At 48.0% G+C, this 10,623-nt stretch overlaps 1 protein-coding gene across 2 annotated transcripts in view; it reads right to left on the bottom strand.

Annotated features, from left to right (window-relative positions):
* Window positions 1–2,506: 2,506 nt before the first annotated feature.
* Window positions 2,507–10,623, bottom strand: part of LOC123505992 (regulator of G-protein signaling 2-like) — a 145,168-nt gene continuing 137,051 nt past the window's right edge. The window contains exons 3-6 of one of the 2 annotated variants that reach the window (XM_045257799.1): window positions 7,129–7,253; window positions 6,540–6,611; window positions 5,717–5,880; window positions 2,507–3,832 (exon numbers count right to left, since the gene is read on the bottom strand). In XM_045257799.1, the coding sequence (XP_045113734.1) occupies window positions 3,638–3,832; window positions 5,717–5,880; window positions 6,540–6,611; window positions 7,129–7,253 (556 nt within the window). In that variant the 3' untranslated portion in view covers window positions 2,507–3,637. The remainder of the gene's footprint in view (window positions 3,833–5,716; window positions 5,881–6,539; window positions 6,612–7,128; window positions 7,254–10,623) is intronic. The other variant, XM_045257800.1, reaches the window with a different exon arrangement.

Raw genomic sequence — 10,623 nt, 5'->3', positions numbered from 1 at the left:
GGGAGGGAAGGGGGAAGGGGCCGCGAAACCCTGAAATGAAATTAAGCACAGTTCACTCACCCTACCTCGTCTTGCATGCGCAAGAGAGAGAGAGAGAGAGAGAGAGAGAGAGAGAGAGAGAGAGAGAGAGAGAGAGAGAGAGAGAAAGGACCAGTGCGGGGAGAAACAACCTCGTTCAAACACACACACACACACACACACACACACACACACACACATAAATATTTACACAAGCTTGTAATATGTACGTTTCTTTGGCAGTAAGGGTACGACGGTTCCTTGCAATGTCTTTATGTACTGTACATACAATTTCTCATGACGTTGAGGGAAGGGATGTGTGTGTGTGTGTGTGTGTGATTATCTAACCACCTGTCACGGGCTTACACATCTCTCTCTCTCTCTCTCTCTCTCTCTCTCTCTCTCTCTCTGCATCATATTCTACCATAACACAAAACTCTCTCTCTCAAAAAAAAAAAAAAAAAAACTTCCCTCATCTTATGTGATACACCTCTCACGCAATTTTTTCATCACATTCTTATAACTATTAGAAAACGTATTTTACCTATATATATGTATTCACATTTTTTCCCTTCAATCTTTACTTAACTCGGGGGATACGGCAGTCGGAGGAGGAAGAGGCGGCGTGGAGGATGAGCTGGAGGGAAGAAGCTGACACGAGCCACGAGACACGACTTGAGTAAGGAATGAATCAGTCCTCACTGGTTCGTGCTGGTTCGACCTCTCATGGCCTTAAGTGTCCGTCATGGGATAGTCTGTTTGTGATTTGCATAGTTTAGTTCCAGGAATGACTGACAGGCGACTTACGGACGGAGGAGGAGGAGGAGGAGGAGGAGGAGGAAGAGGGTGATGAGTAAGAACATGACGTGGGAATCTAGAGAGAAAAAGAAGAAGAGAGAAGAAGAGGAAGAAGGGAAGAATGATATTCTGTTTCTACGTCTCTCTCTCTCTCTCTCTCTCTCTCTCTCTCTCTCTCTCACCATACAAAAATGCTTGCCATCAATACTGTCCTGCTTTGTATGGGCTTGTATAACAAGTGTGTAAAGTGATTATTTTTACTTTTAATTGCAAGTGTGACCTGCAGGAAGTGTGTGTGTGTGTGTGTGTGTGTGAAGCTAAGGGAGAACAAACTAGACACTCTCTCTCTCTCTCTCTCTCTCTCTCTCTCTCTTTTCTGTGCCTATGCTAAATACATACCCATAAATACATACTCACACACTTAATCCTTGCAAGAGGTACGTGCGTGAGAAATATGTAAGTAACAATCGATCTAAGTGTTAAAACATTGCCAACTTCGAAAAGAAAAAGAATAACTACGAACTGCATTTCAAAATATTGCGTAGTTAGAAAAATATGAAACACTGTGAATTGCGTTTCGAACCTTCGCCATTTTGTGCTGGTGTTTGCAAGCTGCAGGGGCGCGACCTTTACCTGTCAATCCCCTTCCCCCCACCACCCCCTCCTTCCTGCTGACCTGTCCCGGGCGTGGGTGAGCCTCCGCCTCGCTCCGCATGAATGACATTTCGCGTCCTTTCCTCCTACAGTCACGGCTCACTGCCTTTCCTTTGATTGACTGATGGACCGAGTGACTAATTGCATGTGTGTGTGTGTGTGTGTGTGTGTGTGTGTAATTCACCTCGGTCGTCTGCTGGTCATCCAGCCAGTCTTCCCCATTACGGAGCGAGCTCAGAGCTCATAGACCGATCTTCGGGTAGGACTGAGACCACAACATACTCCACACACCGGGAAAGCGAGGCCACAACCCCTCGAGTTACATCCCGTACCTATTTACTGCTAGGTGAACAGGGGCCACACATTAAGAGGCTTGCCCATTTGCCTCGCCGCTCCCGGGACTCGAATCCAGTCCTCTCGATTGTGAGTCGAGCGTGCTAACCACTACACTACGCGTTGTGTGTGTGTGTGTGTGTGTGTGTGTGTGTTAGCTCGACCCTTTTCCTTTTTTCTTGTTCTCCAGTTTGAATGAATGATTCCTAATATTATAATGTAAGGCTACAGTACTAAGCATCACTGCATGTTGTGGGTACTATTACTGCTATAGCTCTACATCCATCATCAGTTAAGACTTATACTACTATCATGCCGCTACCGTCACTACTACTCTACAACTACTACTACTACTACTACTACTACTACTATTACTACTGCTACTCTACTACGTACTACTACTATTAAATGCTACTGGTATTACTACTACCAGTACAATTACTTCCATGCGATCGTGACTATATTCTATTTTGTCCCATATTGTATGAGAGGAAAAAGATCCCGTGTCTCTGACAAAGACCGATGACCTGCCACAAAGAAAGGGAGAGAAAAAGAAAAAGAATATAGAAGCACTGAACAGGTTTTAGGCTTCCGAGGATGTCCTCAGGAGGAGTCCTGCCTCTCTGTAGGGCAAGGCGGCTGAATGCATTCACACCCACGCCAGGCTGTCATCTCCGGGAGAGTGGTGAAGGATACAAAGAAATATTTTTTGTTTTCCGTATATATTTCACTTGGATCACTTAAGCAGACTATGTCACTTATCGCTAACTGACAAGATTTGTACAGGAGAGGGATGCTATGTACATGTGAGGACTAGATGAGGCAGGGCGCGGGGCTCCCGCCGGCGAGGGTGAGGGTGTGGGGAGGGTGCAGGAGGCGAGATGAATGAGGCGAATGAGTGAGTTTTCTCAGGTGAATGAGGCTTCCTACACCACGGGGAATACATTAAAATGTGACTAAGTACCGCTACTCTACGGGCGTCAGGGTCCGTCTGTGGAATGTGGCAGAGTTGTGGCGGGGAGGGGCGGCGGGATTCGCCGCCCCTCCCACCCTCACGCCCACATGCCTCCCCCGAAGGGTTACAGAGGCCATCTTGGGCTACTAAAGGTATTATAAATAACTTAATATATAAATACTGTGACAAGCGAGCGGGGCCGCAGGAGCTCCGCCGCTGGGGTGGAGTGCGTATTACGCACGACACTGGCTCTCATGAAACTGAGATGAAGTGTTGACGGGCGCCGGGCAGCGGGTGGAGGGCGCGGCCCTGGGTCATGCGGAAAATACGCATTTACAGTCTGGCTTGTACAACAAGGTAACATCCTCAACCACTACAAAATATACCATATATTTTACACATCAAAGCTCCTTTCCTACTCCTTATAAAAGTCTTTGGTAAAGGAGGTGGCGGCGGCAAGGCGGCGTGACTAGGCGGTGCGGGCGACGGCCCGGCAGAGGTATCACAGTCAGGGTGGCCGCGAGGCAGCCGAGGGGGAAAGGGGAGGGGCTGGCCTGGCACGCGCACAGGGGCACAGTGCCCGGCCAGCGGGGCAGGGGGAGGGACTCTGGTTGCGCCGCCATCGCGCGCCCCACCACGGCGCCGGGAAGCTCAGGATCACACAAAGCAGTCTCAGGATTTTTCCGTCAACTTTACATAAAGCCTCCCCGTACAAGAATACTTCACCGCGTAATAAATACAAAAATCTATCATAAATTATTAAATACATCATAAGTCAACAATCTCACAGCATGTCATCTTTTGAGTGGCGGGAGGGAGGGAGGGGCAAGGAAGGAAGAGAGAGGGGGGCCTCCCGGCCAGCACGCGGGTCCTCGGGGCCTATAACGCCTCAGGGTTAGAGAGCGAGGAGTCCGGGTGCAGCAGTTCCTTGTACAGCTCAGACTGGAGGAAGCGAAGGTACGCGTCAGATTCCATGAGCGCCTGAACCCTCTTCTGCGCTGCGTCGAAAATGTACTTGTCGGGGCAGTCAAGGGACTTGGCGATCTGGGCGCGTGTGCCAGGGTCCAGGTTGATCTTTAGGGTGAAAGAGAGCCCTGGTTACCGTCACACTCTAGGATGTAGGGCTTATATTATAGGCTGAGTCCCTGCATTCTATCCCTCTCACCCTATACACCTGGCAACTGAACACTAACCAGTCTGGGAAAGGACCTACAATATCATCCCCTTGGCTACTTCCGGCCTTGCCTACTCGGTGTACACATACATATACATACATACATACACAGACACACATTACATACACACGCTTTCCACTGTCGCGTGTTGGAATATATCTACAGAGCAACATTGCCCACACCCAAAACTCCCAAACAGAGGAAGTGCGTCACAACAACACGCGTCCCTTCCTCTGTGTTACAGCGTGGCGAGGCTGGTGAAGTGAGGGCGGGGCAGCAGATTTAAAAGTGCGTGCCAGTGATACAAAGGCGTGTGGGTGTGTGTGCCCCCTTATCAAAACAGGATTCATGTACCATAACACATCTCCAGTGAGGTGCGTGTGGATGGCGATGAGCAGGGAAGGTAGAGATGAGGAAAGAGGCGAGTAAGTCAGTGACATGAGGCACGGGATAGGCAGGGAACGATGGCAGGTGTGTACAAGGGCAGAGGCAGGAACAGGATTGTGTTGGTACAGAGGAGTGAGAGAGAAAAAAATAGGAAGAGGATATGACACACAACTGCTGATAAGTTGCTGTGTTATGGCTTACCAAACAGAGAGATAGAGAGAGAGAGAGAGAGCCATATCACCTTCTGTCCGGTTAGGTGAAGTGATGTGATGTATGTGTGTGTGTGTGTGTGTGTGTGTGTGTGTGTGTGTGTGTGTGTGTATGGTGAACGCGTGACCCTTGACCTTTCCCCTGACCCAGGCTGCTGCTGCTGCTGCTGCTAACTTAAAGGGAAGAGGACCAACCAACCGCCGCCATTACCACCGCCTGCTTCTCTTTCTCACTTCCTTCCTTCCTCGTTCGTGGTCCTCTCTCACACAACTCTTCCTTCTCATTTCAATCAATTTTCTTTCCCATTCCTATTCCTCTTTTCCAATTACTTTTTTCTTTTCTTTTTCCGTATCGCCTCTTTATCAATTACATAACGTTGTCCCAGTTTTCAGCCTGATTTACCCCGAGTAAGCCTAACTCCATGCTATGTGTGTGTGTGTGTGTTTCAGGAAAGGAAGACAAGGGAATTTTTCATCAATACATCAATGTGGAGAGAGAGAGAGAGAGAGAGAGAGAGAGAGAGAGAGAGAGAGAGAGAGAGAGAGAGAGAGAGAGAGCGCACCAGGTTAGGCAAGCTATACAATAAAGAAAACACCACCACCTCTATACGTACACACCAATACACCCTAATGGATCACACACACACACACATACATACGAAGGATCCACGTGATCTGTGGCTTCTCTCTCTCTCTCTCTGTCTCTCTCACCGCTTCCCCATCCGCCTCCACCTCCCACTGTTGTCATGGCGACCACCAGCAGGGTATCGATCACGCCAGGTCCCTCAGTCCTTGGCTTTCCTTCGCTCCTATCTGTATCTCCCTTCCTCCCTCCCTCCCTCCCTTACATCATGCACTCCTCTAACCCTTCAGCCAGACTGTTCCTACATATATAAATAACAATGACATTTGCATTATCTAACTGTATCCTCCTTGTTATCCTCTCTCTTTACTTTATTATTATAACATCCTTCTAATTCTTCTTTGATTACAACAACAACTACTACTATTCAACTACTATTCTGCATTACTGTTATCTTATTACTAGGATACTTTCCCCTTATCCTACGAAGCCGAAGGATAATCAGGCTATCCTCGTCTTCCTCAGACTACAATAATAATTACTCCCATTAACTCTACGATACAACTCCCTTATCCTACGAACACGAAGGATATGCACAACTCACCTCTTTGGGAGCCTGGACCGCCACGTAGTCGGAGTGGATCTTGGAAGCTTTGGAGGGCATCTTAGCTGCTCGAGTCTTCTTGAAATCCTCGACGGCAAGCCAAAATTCCACGTTCTCTTCACTGAATTCTCGTTGAAGGAAGGCCTTGAACAGCGCCTGTCCATCTGAGGGGAGAAGAATGAGGGTTAGTTTATGTGGAACGACAATACACTTTATTTACTACTACTATTAAGTCTTGATTATCACGTGTGAAAGTGGCTTGTTAAATTGCTGTGATGCTTAGTAGCTTGTATGGTTGTTTGCGAGGCCTTGGTGGTGTACTTGTCAAAAATGCTAATGGTACAAGTGAAATATTGAAGTTTAGCAATAATGGATAAGACTCGAGATCAATACTATGTCAGTAAATCGAAGAAACATCCATCCATTCATCCATACATCCATCTATCTCTCTATCCACCTATCTATCTGGGTTACAGTAAGCGGCACGTGTCACACTACTGCCATTGTAGTCTTGTTGTTGCGGAAAAGTGGGGGAGAAAAAAAATATGTGCGTCCCAATTATTCAAACTTTTCCCTTGAAGCTTAACATGCAATTTGCGTAAAGTATGTCAGAGAGGCGCCCCTTGATTAATGGCGTACTACTCCCTCTTTCTGCCCAGAGAGAGAGAGAGAGAGAGAGAGAGAGAGAGAGAGAGAGAGAGAGAGAGAGAGAGAGAGAGAGAGAGAGAGAATAAATTGAAGTCCACATTCTACTTTGGCAATTACCAAAACACTTCAAATACCTGAGGACTTATAACTAAAAACAACAACAACAACACCACACCTGGCACTACATAGATGGGGGAGAGCCTGGGCTGAGGTCCAGTTAAGTGCCACGCCCCTCCAACACGTGCAGCTAAGAAATTTGGGGTGAAGGAGAGGGAGGGAACGAACTATTAAGGTGCACGTGTGGTGGTGATGTGGTGGATTGCAAGGGGGTTGATGTGGTGTGGTTGCTATGGTGGTGACGAAAAGATGATGTTGACTACCGCAGATTAAAAACAGGGACTAACTTCTCTTTACGCTCCCTTCTTCACTCAGAGCTTAATAACTACCTTCTTTCTCTACCTCGCTCTCTCCGCCTCCCTTGCGCTCATTTCCTCTTTTACACCAGCCTAGAAAGCCAAAAATAGGAAGCAGAGATACTCGTAAACATACCCCAGTGACCCTTCGCCTCTTCTTCCTCTCTCACATGCAGCATTCATTCGAAAAATTATAACTGAGCTTCGTCTCTCTGTCACACGTAAGAATCCACACTCAAACAATCTCTTTCTCCTGAAAATACACTCATGAACACATCTAAATGCACACACACTCACTGAAAAACACGCTTAAATACACGCACATTCACCATAACACACTGCAACACTTACATTTAGATGCCATAAGGTTGTGGAAACTCTCAGCCCATCCTTGTACTTCTTCCGGCATTGGTCTCACGCTGCCCTGGGAGTCTCCCCGGCGACGCAACCAACTCAGCCGGAGTCTCATATCGTTCCTGCAGGGGAAGAGAGCGCAAATGTGAGTACTGGGAGGTAAGGAACAGCAGGTAAAGGTGAGGGGATGTAGCTTTAAGGGGGAGGGAGTGGAGTGCGGGAGAATGAGTGCAGTAAAGATGAAGAGGAAGAGGAGGAAGAGGATGTCAGAGAAGAGAGAGATATGGAAGTTATCAGTACCTACGTATAACAATGTGTGATCATGTATGTATGTTGGGTCCTGTACGCATTGTTTTTTCTCATCACTCTGGTGTGGCAATGGGAGTTTGGTTAGGATGACACACTAACGTGGACAGTGTGGGCGTGGAACAGGAAGAGTGACATCAGATTGCCCTCCCCCCAACTACCCTCTCTCCGCCTCCCTAAACCCTTGAACACATGCAAGGGGAGATGGATAGAGAGAGAGAGAGAGAGAGAGAGAGAGAGAGAGAGAGAGAGAGAGAGAGAGAGAGAGAGAGAGAGAGAGAGAGAGAGAGAGAGCAGGATGTGGATGTTGTATATTATTAGTGTTCTTTGTCATAATGATCACGTTTGTTAAGTAGTTAAGAAAAAAATAGACATTACTATTACTGCTACTACTACTACTATTACTACTACTACTACTACTACTTCCAAGTATGTATATGAAAATGACTAATGGGAAGGAAGGGAGGGAGAGAGGGAGGGAACGTGGGAAAGAAAAGTGTTGCAAAAAGGAAGAAGGATGGAGGAAAGGAAGGAAGGAAGGAAAGGAGGGTGGGAAGTTGTGAGAAGATGGAGATGAGAAAGGAAAGCAGGAGAGAACATGAGACACCGAAAACAATAAGGAAAAGAACAAGAACGAACATAATCAAACACTGAATGGTCTGCGAAACTAATCAATGTGACCTTTTAAAAACAATTGAACTTATTCTTTTCTTTTGACAAACAGGATGTGAGTATTGAGTTACGAAAGAGAGAGAGAGAGAGAGAGAGAGAGAGAGAGAGAGAGAGAGAGAGAGAGAGAATGATCGTAAAAGCAGAGCAAGTCACGAGTCTCTCTCTCTCTCTCTCTCTTTATGTACCCTTCCTTGTAGAAGATGGAAACATGGAGAGAGAGAGAGAGAGAGAGAGAGAGAGAGAGAGAGAGAGAGAGAGAGAGAGAGAGAGAGAGAGAGAGAGAGAGAGAGAGAGAGAGAGAGAGTTTCCATCATCTATACACGTAAAAAAACAAATATGAAAAAACCCACAAATGAAAGAAGAGAGAGTAAGAGAAAAAAGCGAAGCAAGATGACGTAAAGAAAATGGGAGAGACAGGGAAGAAGAATATTGACACAGCAGAACCCGGTGACGTCACAACTACGTCACCAAACACTGCAAGGCGCGAACAAGTCAACATTCCTGAGGTCGTCTGACTTCTCTCCTTCCCTCTGTGGCTATTTTCTCCCCCCTGTGTCACGTGAATCTTCCCTCGTCAGGCTAAGTATAGTAAAAGACCTTGTGTGGGGTGATGTTTGTCCCCCTGGCTATGTTGAGACAGGGAAGGGAGGCGAAGAGGGAGGTGAAGGAAGGGGGAAGATGCTTGTCTCAGGGTCAAGAACACAATTATTCTCTCTCTCTCTCTCTCTCTCTCTCTCTCTCGTGTACCTGCAGTGGCCTTAATTAACTACGGAGCTGCTGCATGTTCTCCCTATCTCCCTCCTCCGCTCCTGTCCCTGTCCCTCTCTCTCCCCAGTCCCCCCAATCCATGCCAACCCTGTTTACATTCACCCTCGGCCTAACACCTGTCCTCGCCGCCCCTCCCACACACCTGTTTCATCACCTCGCCCACGCACTCATCCTCCCGCCACCTTGTCCCTTCTACGCATCTACAGAGTCAGGTTTTCATATTCTCAAACTTGTACAATTCCTGTTATTCCTTTCCCTATGACCAAAAATCCAGCTTCCCCCCTACCCCGCATTCCCTCTTTCCCCACATCTCTAAGGAAACGGCATCACTTCCTATAACATCCCCGTCACTGCTACCATCATTTCTCTTGCACAACTTCCTACCTGCCGCTGTTGAAACTCTGAAAGGGGACGGATCAGGTGTAATGCATGTCTCCTTCCCTCCTCTTCCATCCCCTTACTTCCCTTATCTCTTCCTTTAAAGGTTACATGAAAGGAAGGTTGTTCAAGGCTGGCTGACGGCTGCTTTATCGGGAGCGTGTGCGTTATGTAATATATGTTTGGTAGGTGAAGAGAGGATGGCGCGGGGCCCAGATGGGAGTGTGCCAAGCTGGGACACACACACACACACACACACACACACACACACACACACACACACACACACACACACACGCAAGACAATAATATGTCACAGCCAAACAGTTTGAAAATTCACTTTACACATTTTCTTTCTTCCTCCTCCTCCTCTTGCTCCTGTTTTAACGACCCAAGTCACAACTGTGTACAAGAAGTAAAAGAAGACCTTGTTCCCAATATAAATGCCCTCTCGTGCACCCTTGGCAAGACCACACACACACACACACACACACACACACACACACACACACAAGCCGTCCATCCTAAAACAGTAGCTTTAATTTACCGTGCGAGCGATTCCGATATCGCTGTGTTGAGTGAACCGAGGACGCTCTTGGTAGCCTTGAGTGACTCTCTGCGGATGTCAGTGGCGATCATGGTGTTGGGTTTGAGGGGCGGAACGCTACTGCGGGAGAAGGGCAGGGGTCCCTATGGAGGGTGGCGGCAGGGATGTGGGGTGAATGGTGGCGGCTGGTGAAGAACCGAACGGGAGGGAACCGTTTAGAGGTGCACTACGAACTGGCGGTGCCTGGGCCTCTGCCGGTTCTCCGTCACTAGTGGTATTCCCTTTGTATATTTCCAGGTGGTGTCAAGGACGCGGTCACTTGAGGATCAGAGTGTCACTCGGAGGTGGCAGATAAGAGCCAAGTGCCAAAGTCTCTAGGCGAACACTGAGTAACTGGCAACACTGATACTGGAGGAGGAGAGCCAGTCTACAAGTCTGTCTCTCTCTGAGCGCGGGGTTGATCTGCCGCGCCAGCTCCCCGCACAGCTAAATACCTTACCCGCGGACCCCCCTCACCCCCGCTGCCATCATCTCAAACAACGCACGCACGCACGCACAAGTCCTACTACCCCGCCTCCTCCTCCTCCTGCTGCTGCTGCTCCTGCTCCTCCTATCTTCCTATCCCCCCTTTTTCTCGTTTCCTCTTAACTCCACGTGTTTCAAATACTGTATCTCCTCCTCCTCCTCCTCCTCTTCCTTGTTCTCGTTCCTTCATTAGTTATCAGCGTCACCTCCTCCTCCTTCTGCTGCTTTTCCCTCCAGTGGTCTCTCTCTCTCTCTCTCTCTCTCTCTCTCTCTCTCTCTCTCTCTCTCTCATGGAC

The sequence above is a fragment of the Portunus trituberculatus genome, chromosome 19 (genome assembly GCF_017591435.1).
Source record: "Portunus trituberculatus isolate SZX2019 chromosome 19, ASM1759143v1, whole genome shotgun sequence".
Lineage (NCBI taxonomy): Eukaryota > Metazoa > Arthropoda > Malacostraca > Decapoda > Portunidae > Portunus > Portunus trituberculatus.
The sequence above is the reverse complement of the archived record's forward strand: the minus strand, read 5'-3'. Positions and strand labels throughout refer to the sequence as shown.